Source organism: Stigmatopora argus, chromosome 11, assembly GCF_051989625.1.
Source record: "Stigmatopora argus isolate UIUO_Sarg chromosome 11, RoL_Sarg_1.0, whole genome shotgun sequence".
Classification (NCBI taxonomy): domain Eukaryota; kingdom Metazoa; phylum Chordata; class Actinopteri; order Syngnathiformes; family Syngnathidae; genus Stigmatopora; species Stigmatopora argus.
The window spans coordinates 14,810,472-14,826,874 of NC_135397.1; the positions used below are offsets into that span (position 1 = coordinate 14,810,472).

The 16,403-nt window shown below is 38.9% G+C and overlaps 2 protein-coding genes across 2 annotated transcripts; one reads left to right on the top strand and one right to left on the bottom strand.

Annotated features, from left to right (window-relative positions):
- Positions 1–649: 649 nt before the first annotated feature.
- Positions 650–8,697, top strand: dnaaf10 (dynein axonemal assembly factor 10). The gene is made up of 8 exons (XM_077612676.1): positions 650–1,090; positions 1,333–1,433; positions 1,507–1,637; positions 1,703–1,804; positions 3,928–4,043; positions 6,772–6,906; positions 8,113–8,210; positions 8,312–8,697. Exons 1-8 carry the CDS (start codon positions 905–907, stop codon positions 8,517–8,519), a joined length of 1,077 nt encoding a protein of 358 aa, XP_077468802.1. The 5' UTR covers positions 650–904; the 3' UTR covers positions 8,520–8,697.
- On the bottom strand, positions 7,571–12,754 carry c1d (C1D nuclear receptor corepressor). Its single transcript, XM_077612680.1, has 6 exons — positions 12,621–12,754; positions 12,405–12,545; positions 12,270–12,336; positions 12,144–12,192; positions 11,850–12,073; positions 7,571–10,986 (listed from the first exon to the last, which is right to left on the bottom strand). Exons 2-5 carry the CDS (start codon positions 12,537–12,539, stop codon positions 11,866–11,868), a joined length of 459 nt encoding a protein of 152 aa, XP_077468806.1. The 5' UTR covers positions 12,540–12,545; positions 12,621–12,754; the 3' UTR covers positions 7,571–10,986; positions 11,850–11,865.
- Between the last annotated feature and the right edge of the window lie 3,649 nt (positions 12,755–16,403).

Genomic DNA, 16,403 nt, shown 5'->3' on the forward strand with positions numbered 1-16,403 from the left:
TTTGGATACACAGCTTTGAAGGAACATGGTCCTTGTGACGCCAAGTATTTTGGGCAACCTGATTGTTCGTTTTATATTTTATACGGAATTTCTACTTTTTTTGTGGTTATTGAAAATATATTTACCTAACTGATTTTTCCCCACGGAAACCAGTCAATTAAATGTTGATATGTCTTCATGTATGGACAACATCAAATTATATTCTTTTCAGGCATGTCGTTGGACGAATGGGAATAGGGTCTTTTTTGTCTTTAGGTATTTCGGGCAACTAGTTTAATTTTAAAAGGACACTGTAATTATTTTGGTAAAATGTTCATACTTTTATGCACAATACACGACACAAAACAGATTAATTGGTAATACTGAATCAATTATATAGGAATTTTCAAAATTGTAACGAGGTAACTTTTTTCAGACGTACACAGTGGGACACAAACGTCTCTCGTTTGGAAAAACAGTACGGACTTCATTACACAATCTTTCAGTATACTGTGTAACCCCATTTTGAATTTAATTATATTGAATTGAATGCTTTTTATTTTCATTATACTAGTATAATGAGATTTAAAGCTTCACCACGAAGTGCACAAATAATAACACACAAACAAATAATACATAAATAATCAATAAATACATTTCAACATCACGCATTTCAATTATTGGCCAAAACCGGCTATATAGCCATTTTAGGGTTAATGTACTACTTTATATGTAAGAACATATTGATGGAATATTTTTGTCAGGCATATATTTGGACACTTGCACGCCCGGCTGTCTTATAGAGGGTCCTGACGATTGTCCCGACGACGTCATGTGTTTGGGTCCGTACAAGCTACATTGATGTAGTGCACTTGCACATAACACACATTTATACATTATTTGGCGTTTGTTGGGGCCAAGGAAGATGTCGACGCCACTCTCGAAGCCCCAAATAATAGCACACGTCCAGAAGAGTTTGAACTACACGGTGTTTGATTGCAAATGGATCCCGTGCAGTTCCAAATTCGTGTGTCTCGGCAACTTTCCGAGGGGAACCGGAGTTATGCAAATCTACGAAATGCAGCACGGAGAGGCTCAACTTATCAAAGAGGTAAACATTAATATAGTTTTGTATTTTAAACAACTTTCAAAGCTTTGGGATGGTGTTGATTTCTTTTTGTTAGGCCCAGTCTCCATAGCAACAGGACATTTACAACTGGGGCGTCCATCCCCATCAGGAACAAAGTTGTTTCCTTGTGAAGCAAATTCAACTTGATGATAGACATCATAAGACAGAAGTTATAGAGTTTAGTTAAGGTCCAAACATTGAGTTCAATTTATTTTACATTCAAGGTGGAAAAAGCCAAGCCTATAAAGTGTGGTACATTTGGGGCCTCATCTCTTTCCCAAAGACACCTAGCAACGGGGGACTTTGACGGCCGTCTAAACATATGGTAATACCATTGCGGTGCCGATGAAGTGTTTTTTATTTAGCTTTGCGTAGTGGTTGATGTAGCTAATCCACAGGAACCTGGAGGAGCCTAATTTGCCAGTGTACTCGGTCAAGGCCCACAAAGAGATAGTCAACTGCATTGATGCTGTCGGCGGCCTCGGCATCGGTGATGGCGCGCCTGAAATCGTCACTGGAAGCAGAGACGGTATGTCAGCTGGGCTGGAGTAATATGAAGTTGCACATCCATTATAACATCATTCACCTTTGCAGGTGCAGTGAAAGTGTGGGATCCTCGGCAGAGAGACTCGCCTGTGGCCAATATGCAGCCGGTTGTAGGAGACGCCAAAAGGGACTGCTGGACTGTTGCCTTTGGTATGTCGTCATCTCCAAAGCAATTACAGTCTTCCCTCGAATATTGCGGCTTCAACATTCGCAGATTTTCTTCTGAGGGATATTTAAAAAAGTTCATAAAAATGTCTAAATCTACGCTGATAATCACGACCAGAAGACATGAAAAATGGCAGTCAATAATGGCAGAGGTCAGGACAGCGCTTCATCTCTCAGTGCCATAGAACGTAACTACTACAATAGAGGGAGAATGGCCGCTCCAAATATCATTTATACAGGCCCTAGATTGCGTGTTGCCATTTTTTTCAAGTAAAAAAAGAATTCAAAGGAAAAGTGACAGTGCTTTTGCTGTCACTTTTGCTATTGTACATTTCTGTTATTTTAGCATTATTTTATATTAGAGATCGACCAATATGATTTTTTTATTAGTAGTTAGGGGAGGACGATAACCAATATTTGGTGCCGATATTCATTTCCAGTATAAGTGTAAAAATTGGTGCAAAAATAATATAATGCAAGTCCTGAAGTTGTGACTGCATTTAGTGTGCTTTGATTTTTTTTTTTTTATGCTATTTGGTTTGATAAAATAGATTATGTAGGAAAAGTAAAATATACAAATTGTTATCCTATCTGTACACTATTATCTATCACTACAATCAGACTGTAGTGAGTGCAGTGCACTCGGTTTATTGATGTCATTTTAATGGCTTAATACATAATTTTATAATATTTTTGTTGGCGGGCAAGTGGTTAGCACGTCATTTCCTCCTACATCTCAAAAACATGCAAGGTAGGCTGGTTGAACACTCTAAATTGCCCCTAGGCATGAGAGTGAGCATGAATAGTTTTCTGTCTCCTTGTGCCCTCCGATTGGCTGTGTGATATTTGAATTGAATCCAATGCTTTTATTGTCATTATACAAGTATAATGAGATTTAAAACTTCAACCACAAAGTGCACAACTAACAACAACAACAACAAACAAATACAAATAAATAATCACAAAATAATAACAATAAATAATAATAAATAAATAAGTAGTCAGCATAATAACTCAGTAGTAGTCAATATAATAAACAAGTCGTAGTCAACATAGATAAGTAGTCAACAAGAATAAGGGTTGACAGAGTTGATGATCTTTTGGTCTATGTTGATCACCCTGTGCAGTCTTTTCCTGTCGGCTTCTGTGCATCTTGAGTGCCACACTGACACGGTATAGGTCAGCATTCTCTCAATGAGTGTCTGTTATGCTTTGAGGCATCAGCGGTACAGATGTCATGTCATCTTGTTGGATTTACAGTGCCTTGCAAAAGTATCCAGCCCCCCTTGAACTTTTCAATCTTTCACCACATTTCAGGCTTCAAACATAAAGACTGAAAATTAAAACTTTTTGTCCAGAATCGACAACAGATCGGATGCAATCATGAAGTATTTTAAAAATATTATTATGCAATATTATTCAGCCCCTTTACTTTCAGTGCAGCAAGTCATGGCAGAAGTTCAGTGAGGATCTCTGAATGATCCAATGTTGACTGATGATGATAAATAGAATCGACCTGTGTGTAATCATGTCTCTGTATGAATGCACCTGAACTGTGATAGTCTCAGGGTTCTGTTTAAGAGAGCATCATGAAGATCAAGGAACACACCAGGCGGGTCCAAGATATTGTTTTGGAGAGGTTTAAAGCCGGATTTGGATACAAAAAGATTGCCTGAGCTTTAAATATCTCAAGGAGCACTATGAAAGCAATCATATTAAATGGAAGTAGTGTCAGACCACTGCAAATCTACCAAGACCCGGCTGTCACTCTAAACTTTCACCTCGAACGAGTAAATCGACATACGAGCTCGGTCCCAGAACATATTAAGTTCGTACTCAAGGTATTACCCGAATACTTTTGCAAGGCACTGTAAGTAGTAACCCTTGCGTATTCTTACATTTGTCACTTCTAATTTATGTAAAGCTGTAAAGTAAAGTTTTTTTGTCAATCCTACAGCCCTATTTGTAATGTTACCCTTAATATAAACTACACTTTGGTATAGAATACCATTATTTCATTTTAGAAACAGCGCCAACATCATGCGCGCTGTCATTTTAGATCAATGGTTGTAAGCATGTCCCTTGAACACCAGCATTTCTTTCCACAGGCCACGCCTTCAATGATCAGGACCGGTGTGTGTGTGCTGGATACGATAATGGCGACATTAAACTGTTTGACCTGCGCAATATGTCGCTGCGCTGGGAGACCAACATCAAGAATGGGGTGAGTGAACACCACACTTCTATTTTGGGATGTCCCAAAGCTGATTTTTTTTTACTTCCAATACAATTTTTCTCAAGATAATTTTTGCCGATGCTAAAAAAATTCTTCCAGTAAGTATAATGCAAAAAATACCACATATTTAATTATATGTATTAAAGTGAGCTCTGGTTCTCCAGGAGGTACCACCAGGGCTTAGTAAATAAAGAAATGCTCTATTTTACACTCTGTTACCAGCATTCGTTTCTCAAGAGAAATTGTTTAACTCGGGAGACATCTTTGCATAGCAGTTTGATTTACTGCAGGCAAAAGGCTCCATAGTACTGAAAACGCACACTTACTCCCAAATCGGATCTTATCTTGTGACAAAATCCGATCCTGTCCGTATCAGGCTCCTATAACGTTAGTGAGTATCGAATCGGGACATCACTACTAATTGAAACAAAAGTAATACCATTTTGATGGCAAGTAATTTTAAGGGAAGATATTCTTCCAAAGCAGGGGTGGGAAATTATTCAATAAAGGGCTGCAGTGAGTGTAAGTTTTTTGTCTAATTGAATATTCGGACACCTTTGCACCAATGTGGTGTCTTTCAAGTTTATTCAGTTGATTGCACTCAGTTGCTGTTTCTTCAAGTATAAACCTCATTAGGTAATGTGCTTGTTGGGTTGTAATGAAAACCAAATCCATTTTCTGTTCTATGGTTACTGTTTTTTTCTTTGCCGATCACCAGCAACAAAAGTGGTGTTCATCCTTAAGATTATGGGTGTGCAAAACTTTTTGCATAAAGATGACTTGTAATTGAACAATTGGGTGGTTATACATGTAAAGGCTGATTACATATTTATTTTTTAATATTAATGCAATAGGTTTGTAAATTCATTGTTAATTTCTAATTTATACCTTAAAATATTTAACGTTCTTCCTTCTGATAGTGATTGGAACAGATACATCTTTGTCACAAAAAACAATTATGAAGTTTGATTCTTTTATGACTGTTATGGTTAAGCTGAAAATGTGACCAAATCAGCTGGGTCAAAAATATACATACAGCAATGCTAATATTTGGTTATGTGTCCCTTGGCTAATTGGCTAATTTATACCTTAAAATATTTAACATCCTTCTCTCTGATAGAGTGATTGGAACAGATGCATCTTTGTCACAATTTTTTTTATGAAGTTTGATTCTTTTATGACCTATGGGTAAGCTGAAAATGTGACCAAATCAGCTGGGTCAAAAATATACATACAGCAATGCTAATATTTGGTGATGTGTCCCTTGGCCATTTTTACTTCAATTAGGTGCTTTGGGTAGTGATCCACAAGACAAGTTTCATGTTGAATCTTTGACCACTCCTCAACAGAATTGGTGCAGTTCAGTTAAATTTGTTGGATTTCTAACATGGACTTTTTTCCTCAGCATTGTTCACATGTTCTCAATGGGGTTTAAGTCAGGAGTTTGAAAAGGCAATTTTAAAACCTCAATTCTAGCCTGATTTAACCATTCCATTACCACTTTTGATGTGTGTGTGGGGGCATTGACCTGTTGGAACAACCAACTGCAATCAAGACCCCAACGTTTGGGCTGATGACTTTAGGTTTTCTTGAAGAATTTGAAGGTAATCTTGCTTCTTCTTTGTCCCAGTGACTCTCTGTAAATCACCAGTTCCATTGGTAGCACCACAGCATAGTTCTACCACCATCGCGCTCGATGGTAAGCGTGGTGTTTTTTGGGGCTAAAGGCCCCAACTTTTCTCTCCCAAGCATTGTGGCCAACACCTCATTTTTGTTTCACCTGACTACAGAAATTTCCTCCAGAAGGTCTTATCTTTGTCCATGTAAACAGCAGCAAACGCTAGTCGAGCCTTTTGGTGCCGCTTTTTGGTGCAAGGGCTTCCTTCTTGCACGGCAGCCTCTCAGTCTATGGCGATGCAAAACACGCTTGACTCTGGGCACTGAGTTCCAGTCCTGTGTTCCAGGAGGTTCTAATTCTTGGCATATCTGCTTCTTGGTGCTCTTGGGTTGACTCTTCACCCTCTTGTCCAGTTTTCTCTCAGCAGCAGGTGACAGCTTGCGGTTTCTTCCTGATCGTGGCAGTGACAAAACAGTGCTTGCACTTTATACTTGGAAACAATTGTTTGCACTGTTGGTCTTGGAACCCACAGCTGCTTTGAAATGGCTCCAAGTGACTTTACTGACTTGTTCAACTACTCAATGATTCTCTTTTTCAGATCTGTGCTCAGCCCCGTTGACTTTCGCATTGTTGCGTTTGTGGGTGTTTTTATCCAATGAGCCCTTTTTAAATGGCCTCAGAGAAGTCACCAGCTGTAGTCATTCCTGATGACTCACAAGAAGTTGACACAACTTTCTAAGTCTCCCAAATTGCTTATTGATGTTGTTGTATATATATTTTTCACCCAGCAGATTTGGTCACACTTTCAGTTTATCCATAATAAAATGAAAGAATCAAACTTCATGATTTTCTTTTGCGACCACGAAGTATCTGTTCCAATCAATCTATCAGAGTAAAAACTGATTTGTAGAAATAACTGGTAACTCAAGACGGACGGCCATGACATTGAACTTTACAAGTGTATGTAAACCTTTGACCACCACTGTAAGTCACACTTGAGTATTAGTCAAATGCACAGCCAAACTATGAAAATGTATGACTCACGGTCCGTAAAATATGATACGTGTCACATCTCTGGTTATCACTTTTTGCTCGCAGGTGTGCAGCGTGGAGTTCGACAGGAAGGACATCAACATGAACAAGTTGGTGGCCACCTCGCTGGAAGGGAAGTTCCATGTGTTTGACATGCGCACTCAGCACCCCACCAAGGGTTTCGCCTCTGTCTCTGAAAAGGTAAGACTATTGGGCCACCATGTTTTTGGGTCTCTGTTTTGGAAAACATCTCTTTCCGTGGTCTTGATGAGTTTCCAAGCGAAATTGGGATGATTTTCACAGCTGGAAGTGTTTGTCTCTCATTTTGTGTGGTTTGGCGCCTCATTGATTGACAGCATTGATGTCTTCTAGTGTTAAAAGCGTTTGATTTGGAATGTTTCCGTTAATGTCTGCAAATATTAGGAGTATTCCCCATTAAATGTTTAAATGCGTAAGCACGGAGAATTTATAATTACTCTCGGACCTTTCCAAGTGGGAGTTATTTAAGAATCAAGGGAATTCAAGACAACAACTGTTCTACCGACCGGAATTAAATATTAATTTGTTCCCTTCCCGATTTAACTGAGTTCCACAAATGAATTTACCATCCAATTTTCTGATATCAAATCTTTAATATAGTTCATGTAATTTTACTTTATTTTTTTTCAATTACAGTCGTCCCTCTACTTACGAAATTAATTGGTTCCTGCACTTTTTCTTAACTTGAAAATTTCGTAAGTAAAGCAATATTTTATATGTAAATTCTCTAATTTGTTCGACGTCCTCACACAACTACCAACCAAACCCTTTAAAATTGGTCTGTGTCCTAATTTTGTATGAAAGATGTGAGAAACACAAAAATGAGAAAATTATAAGAAAATGATTTATTAATGTCTTAAAATGAATAACAAGCATACAAAATGTATCTGTTGAAACGCAGGGGAACAAAGGGAAGCTAACGTTAAGCAACAGAGAGAGCACACTAACACATGAGAACACGATATTATTATTTCCTATTTTTCAGCAAAATTAATATCCTATATTTCACCTATTTATTCACCAATCAATTATTTAGTTTTTGGGTGCCATGACAATAATTTTCCCATTATTTATAGTGAAATGAAATAAATACTTATATACAAATATGAATGTAAATTACTTTTTAATTTGTATTTTATCATTATTTGATAAGTAATTACATTCTATTAATTGAAGAAGAAAAAAAATAATTAATTTTTCTATACTAATCATTTATTTTATGATCTTCTGGTTTTTATTTACTATAATAATATTGAATATTATTAATATTTTAATGTAAATTGTGTGTCTGTGAAGCCATTGTTGATAATTTCTGGCTAAATAAGCTAACTCTTTTCGAATCTTGAGATATTGCATTTGGTGTTTCAGGCTCACAAATCGACCATCTGGCAGGTGAGACATTTACCTCAGAACCGCGAGATCTTTCTGACGGCCGGCGGCTCGGGCAGCCTTCATCTGTGGAAATAGTGAGTCACTATTTACTTATGCATTCATCTCAGACACTTCCCAGTCGAGTCTGCTCTTTAACATTTGCATTTGTTGCCCTTTTAAAATGTATTTCTTATAGCGAGTACCCAGCTCAACGCAGCAGGAAGGACCCGGACGGTAACAGCGTAGGCGTGCCGGGCTCAGTCACCCTGCTGCAGAATGTCACACTGTCCACCCAGCCTGTCGCCAGCCTGGACTGGAGCCCCGACAAGCAGGGCCTTTGCGTGTGCGCTTCTTTTGACCAGGCGGTGCGCGTGCTCATCGTCACCAAACTCAATACAGTGTGAAAAACAAGCTTGGACTCTTTAGCCAACCATTGTGAGCAAAAGTGGAACTTTTTGAATGTAAAATGGCTTTTTTATTTGCCGAAATTCAACCACAATGTTGCCTGTAATACTGAAAGATTTCATTATTATGTTAAAAAATACTAACTAAAAATAATATGTTGTAGTTGTCTAAATATTGTTTTATACAATTAAACGACATTTGAAGGGGGAAATTTACTTATTTTTGGACTACTTTAAATTATGTACATAGAACAGAAATGTGCTATTTTATGTTTTTTTTAAATTGCAATAACAAATGTTTTATTTTGAAAGCCCACAATTGAGTTGTCCTTTTGAAGGAATCGATGACTTTTTAAAAATATTTGAAGAGAAAGGTTGATTTTGTGCGGATATTGGTCATAGATATTATACACATTAGTCTATATGTTTGTTGAAGTTCTGTGCATTTCATTAACATTTATCATACTTTTAGCATAAGCTTTGACCGAATTTGAACACATTACTGCTTTAGACAAAGTGTCGCCATCATTTTATTTCTTGCCACCAATGAAGGATGTTTTGTTTATCCTTATTCAAAACGAGATGTACTGAGGTGTCATGTACCCCTTGCGCCTTCAGTTTTGACTATAGTGATGAGTTTCATACATCTTCCATACCGCCCATCCTCGAAAGGGTTATGGGGGTTGCCGGAGCCTAACCCAGCTGTCTTCGGGTGAAAGGCAGACTACACCCTAGACTGGTCGCCAGTCAGTCGTAATGCAGATGAGAAAGTGCACCCCCCAAAAATGATGTTCTATGTTTTCTATTGATTAGTTTGTGGCATAACAAAATAAATATTGATCCAGATCAAAATACCGTAATCCCCTATTTAATAGAACAAGGTTTTATTAATGTTGGTTGGTGCCACCTATTTATATAAATCATTCTCTTAAAAAATGTTTATTTTTAAACATTAGGCACATATAGAAAATTTTAGACGGAAATACTATTTCAGAGCTGCCAACCTCCGTTGACCCCATTTCAGGAGTATCCTTGTCCCATTTCCGGAGTTTATCCGGAGTCAATGTTCACGTGAAATCGATATGTACTGAATTCGCACAGGACAAATCATTCGTCAGAACTTGTAACTCTGATCATTCACAATGGACACTTGTTACCGAATTCTTCCGGTTTACAGTGCAGTTTAATCAAGATGGCGGAAGCTGTAGCGATGATGTGAATTTTGAGGCATTTAAATTGGAAATTTTGTACTTTTCTGAAATGGTTGCTTAAAAAAATTTAGCTGACAATTTTTGGGTGATTTCCAGAGTTTAGGGAGGTTGTCCAGAGTCCCGGAGTTTGCGTTGCATTTCCGGGTAAACTCCTGAAATTCCATAGTAGTTGGCAGCTCTGCTATTTGTTCATACATTAAGTCACAGGTGTCCACCTTGTATTATGGGATACTCATTCCAGAAGACATGTAGCTCTTTGGCTTGTAAAAATGCATTAAAGATGCTATGAAGTCATTTTATGATTTTTTTTTTCAATAGTGGTACCTCTACATACGAGCAGCTCTCCCTACGAGATGCTCGAGATACGAGGAATATTGAGCAAATAATTAGCTCTTGATACAAGAAAAATTTCCAGATGGGAGAAAGCCAGGTGGCAATGACATGAGAGGCTGTTTATCATAGTATCGCGTCTTTTTTGCCGCATCTCTTCCGTGTATATAACAGATATCGACGAGCACTGGCCGGTTTCTTCACACGAGTTTCTCCTACACATGGACCAGAAAACGCACAACGCGCATGCGCGGACAAAAAGAGGGCTTTCTGGGTAATGAAGTATACGCAAGCACACAACACCGATAGCCAATGGCACCCTTTCTCAGAATAAAACTTCATTACCCACAATCAATACGCGGGTAGGCTGAGCTGTTGCATTTCCTGTTTTTCCTTCCTTAGCCTGTTAGCTCCCGCGATCACTCATTCAAGATTACTTCTCGTTGGCGAGTGGTTGTGCGTTATCCTTTTGTGAGGACATTTGTGTGCATCATTTTCGGAATATTTTGAAGGGAATACAACAGCAAACAGCCCATCGACAGCGAACGTGAGGGTGGAGGCGTGGCAAACAGCTTACATTAAACAAGTTACATTAAACGTATGTGTGTCTGTATATATTAATCCAAGTTAATTTAAATTTGTTTGTTCGGTTACGAGTTCCTCTTCTCAGCTCAATTAACAGGGCATACCAATAGTTCCAATAACAGAGGGACACAAAAGGTCAGTTTTATAAACTTCAAGCAGAAGCAACAGGGCTTATGTTATTTTAAGCCAGTGATTTGTAATAGATTAAATATAATAAACTCGTTAGCATTATCAAGCGCTGAGAGTGTGACACACTGACAGTACATAAAACATTAAAATAAACAACAGAAAAACTTTAATGTCATATTACCATTCCTTCACGGCACGATGGTTGGGAAACACTGAAATAAAAAAAATATTAAAAATGAATAGTGATAAAATCGAGATTGTGATTGTTAAAAATCTTTTTGCCAGTCAAGCAAGTCTATAATAAGTGGATTCACAGAATCACTTTCAAAACTGTTTTGCCTAAAACTTGAACATAAAGGCCTATTTTACAAACACATACCGTATTTACTCGCATATACTTGCAGCCTTAAAATTGCCTTGAAATCATTGAATTTTACAATTTCTCCCATATAAGCCACCCCTTGATTAGCAATTTTCAACCTCCATATTCATGGATTTAATAGGGAGTACAAATGTGTAACTTTGAAGGGAAAATCTTAAGAAAAATCACCGCACGTGCTATTTCTGAGATACTGTATGAATCGAAAGCACATTATTAGGGTCAATATAAGGAATGAAATCATCCAGTAATGTAGGGGTGGATAACTCCGGTCCTTGAGAGCCCCTATCCAGTCTGTTTTCCATATCTCTCTCCTCTACCACACCTGAATGAAATGATCAACTCATCAGAAAACTGTCCAGAAACTTCATCCCGATCCGATTATTTGATTTGGGTGTGTTAGTGGAGGGAGCCATGGAAAACAGACTGGATAGGAACCCTTGAGGACCGGAGATGGCCGCCCCTGCAGTAATGGTTGTTTTCTTACTGCAAAACAGAAAATAACCAACAAATAGTAAATGTCACTTTGCCGATATCTACTGGAGTAAAAGAGTATAGCAAGTTTTGTGCACATATAAGCCGTACCCTTGATTCAGTCATCTTTTTTTGAGTCACAAATACGGCTTGTATGCGAGAAAATACGGTATCATTGTTTTACCAGTGTGTTCTGGACTTGGAGCACTCTACAAAACTTACAAAGTCAGTTAAAGCCTCATCTTTTTTTCTGCCGTTTGGCTGGCGTCACTTCAGAGGTTTTATTGGCCGCCGCCAATGCTTTTTCTTTGGACACCTTTTCCTTGGGGTCGTAGAGGGCATTCCTCAAGAAGCGTCCAGCAGCGCCCTTATCCAGGCGGGCTGCCTTCTTCTTGTCTGTTATCTCTTTTATTCTGTTCATGTGCGTCTTTATTCGTTCCTGATGGGAAACCAAACAGTTAACAGATGTACCCACATTGCTGGAAATGGAATAAATGAAAAATGTACCGACCAGTTCGTTTGATGCCGTGTTCTCTCGGGTTGATGCCTTGTGTTACCAAATACACTGTAAAAGAAAATGAATATCTTCAACTCAAGATATATCACTGAGAGTTATTAACATTTTGTGAGCATTTTACTTACTCCAGAATAAAGAATTGAGTGTGTATGCAGACATCAGATCTAGTTTGGCCTGGTCCAGAGCATCCAACTGTTTAAACATAACATTTATTCACACTTTACTTTAGTTTATGATGACTCATGATTCATGATTGCTACCTTTTGCTCCAGGTCATTTCTGGGCATCGACATGAGTGCGTCCAACATGCTTTTGACCGTAGATACCGACGATTCGAAACCTTTCAGCTGCTCATCTATCTCGTATGGATAATCGTCTGTGTCAGGGTCCTCCATGCTGTCCTGCACGATCCATAGAAAATAAATAAATACAGTCTAAGGGAACTTAGACTGAGGAGAAATGTGCTTTATGCTTACCTTCAGGCGTGTTAATGTTGTCTTGCTGTTAACTCTGGCCACGATGAGAAAACCGGAAATGACGGCAGTAAGCGGAAGTGTCGACAAAGCACCGATAAATGTATACCTACTGCCCTCTATTGACCAAAGCGCATGAATGGCATGATGCACAATGCTGTTGAAGTAGTAAACCACATTTTGTTGTTAGGGTGTTATGGCGCTTGATGAAATATAGGTTATATAAAGCTTTTGTTTGCATTTTTTTGTATTTTAAAGCCACCTTTATTCCAAAGCGACAAACTGTCCTGACACCACCACCAGATGACAATAACTCAACATAGTGCAGATGTGTTAACTAATTGAGATTTTTTTGGAGACATTTTTAAATATAACTTTAGAACTTGTGTCTTATCAGCCATGACATTGGTGTGCAGTAGCATATGTGACGTGTGTGCGAGGGGAAAGGGCAGTAAAACATACATACATACATATATATACACATATGTGGCCAAGTCAAAGTCCAAATTTTAATCATATTGAAATGCTGTGGTGTGATCGGAAACGGGGTGTTCATGCTAGAAAACCTTCTAATACTGCAGAATTGTGAATTCTGCACAGAAGAGTGGGGCAAAATTGCTCCAAAGTGTTGAAAGACTCATCACAAATTATCGGAAATGCTTGATTTCAGTTATTGCTGCCATAGGTGGCACAACCCCTTAGTATTAGGTTCAGGGGGCATTTACTTTTTCACAGAGGGCCAGACAAGTTCGTAATTTTTCTGCCTTGGTAAATAATATCATCATTTAGAAACTAAGACGGGCTAGTGCAAGTGGTTAGCGCGTCGGCCTCAAAGCTCTGGGGTCCTGGGTTCAAATCCGGGTTTGCATGTTCTCCTGGGGGGTTTCCTCTGTGTACTCTGTTATCATTCCAAAAACATGCATGGTAGGCTGATTGGACACTCTAAATTGCCCCTAGGTATGGGTGTGTGTGTATGGTTGTCCATATATATATATATATATATATATATATATATATATATATATATATATATATATATATATATATAGGGTTAGGGTTTGGGTTATATATATATATATAGGGTTAGGGTTTGGGTTATATATATATATATATATACACATACTTTTTAAAATCTTGGAAACAACTCAACCTATGATCCAATAATAATACAAATTAAATTTGAGGTTTAATTCATTTTGTATAACGGGCAGCCAGGTGCCAAGTGGTCAGCCTCATAGCTCTGAGATCGAGGGTTTGATCCCCTGTGTGGAGTTGCATGTTCTTCCTGGTTTGCCTGGGTTTTCTTTGGTTACTCTGATTCCCAAAACATGCAGTGTAGGCTGGTTGAACATTCTAAATTGCCCCTAGGTGGCATGAATGGTTGTCCGTCTCCTTGTGCCCTGTGATTGGCTGGCCACCAATTCAGGGTGTCCCGGCCTCATGCCCAAAGTCAGCTGGGATAGGTTCCAGCACCCCCTGGGAACCTTGTGAGAATAAGCGGTACAGAAAGTGAATATTTTGTTAAAGTAAAGTTTCATTTTCACGCATGTTTGTAAATTAAGCAGAAAATTGAAGCAGTCATACGCACTCATGGTAATAATTTATATGTGCCTTAGATGGGGTTAAAACCCTTCATTACAAAATAGTAGCTGAATATAGAGTTGCCTTTACTAAAAACACAGACAAGCTGTTTCCTTAGTGTAGCCAAAGATCCTTATCTTAATGCCTACGCCATTCTCGAGGGTTCACTCTAATCAACGAAGCGGCAGGTTTTCAATTTGGAGAATTTGCCGTATCCTTTTGACCTTTTCTTTAATATCCCTTTGGCAACAACTGAAAAAGATGATAGTTATACCTCGGCACATTTGACTTTTCCACTTCACGTAGCTCAAAGCGTGTCAAACTTTGGCCTTGTCAGAAAATACCTTGCCGCCTTCAGGAAGGCGAACGAGGCGAGCAACTGGGCGGAAAGCTCTTGCTGTCTCCCAGCCGATGCATGCGATGGATTCGATCCGGGTGCCTCATTTTTGGTCGGTGGGGTCGTCTCGGTGGGCCGGATGAGCACGCAGCTGTTTGGACGTCTATTTGGTGAGTAATTCCTCGAGTTGTAGCATTAAAAAGTTGCAATGGGAACCTCCCGAAATGATACAATGTGCAATGATGTACAAGACTCAATGATTATCTTCCTATGTGGTAATTGTGCAATTATCGGCCACCCAATGGTTGCATTGGTTTTTCCCCCTGACTTCAGTGCAGGCAGTGGGGGATCTTTTGATGTGATTATGAGTGAGAATTAGAGGTAAGATCGGGCCGAAAAAATCCAATCCGAACCCGACCAATTAACTTGATTTGCAGGCCCGAGCCCGAAGCAAACCCGAAATTTCATATCTTATTTGTGAGGACTCGGGACTCCCGAGTCGGGAGGAGGGGTGATTTATGATAACAAATTAAAGCCTGTCTTTTGTAACGAAATCTAAGTTAAACAAGACTGTAAGCACATTTACATATTTTATATTATAATATAGATGTTTGACGATCATCACTTTTGCCAGTACGGCTGTTTAAATGCCTGCTCAGTGTCAGGAGGCCAGTCTTTTTGCTCTCGTATGAAAGCAAAGCGCCACATTGACTACATTCAACGAAACCAACGCAAGTTTCTTTAGTATATTCAACAATCAATCTGAAGCTTTTACACACCTCGCTCTTACCAGTGCGTGTTTGTCTTTTCAGTTCTCCTGTCTTTAGTTTATCATTAACTTCTTGCTCCTCCATATTTGGGATACAGGTCAAAATCGTGACCGGACGATTCGCCGAAAGACGTTTGGCCGACGGACGTTTGGCCGACGGACAGTTCGCCGAAACGGGATTTGCGCGCTTGCCCCGCCCCTGGATCGTGTGTGTACATGTTTTTCAACCTCGGCCCGCGGGCCATATTCGGCCCGTTACAGATAACATTCATTTAGGAATAACAAGGGCATTTATTCACATGCAGAACAGTACGTGACAGAAGAAATAGAGAAAAGAAAGTAGTAGTTACAGTAAGTACTACTGTAATGAAATTGTAAATCCAGAAATCCTACTCCAGAAAACTTACACCAGCATAGAAAACGTTGAGATTAATCTTTGAATTAAGGTTCTCAGCAAATCATTTTGAATATATATTTCCTAAAATAATGGGAAATTATTTAAAATTAAACTAGAAGTAAAAGTGTGTTCCATGGCATTTTCAGGTATTGTTCTCTAAGCCCTCTAGTCTGTCCAACGCACTTAGAATTTCACATAAGTCTTCTAGTGTAGTTTTTTTCTCAGTGTCAGGCACGTAGCTCCAAGCAAAAGAGTGTGTATGTGTACATATATAAGAATATAAAACATTGGCAGCACATTGCAATTACAGCGCCTTGTCTGTTTTATCCAAATTATTGATTTATTTGAAGTATTTCTTAGTTTAGTATCCACACATCGTTTTAGTATACATTTTTATAAACATATATGTATTTATTTTAAAAAAAAGTCAGCGAGAGAGACCACACTGTTCTAGTATACTTTTTTTTAAAGCCCGACCTGACCCGAACCCGAAGTAATGATTGACATTTTAGATCCGACCTGACCCGGGTGGGGTCGGGTCGCGTTCGGGCTCGGGTTTAAGATCTCACCTCTAGTGCGAATGATTGCCTCTCAATGTGTGTCTCTAGGGTGTAGTCTGCTTTTCACCCATAGTAAAATGGAATAGGCTATAGCAGTGGTCCCCAACCACCGGTCCGTGGACCGGTACCGGTCCGCGAGCTA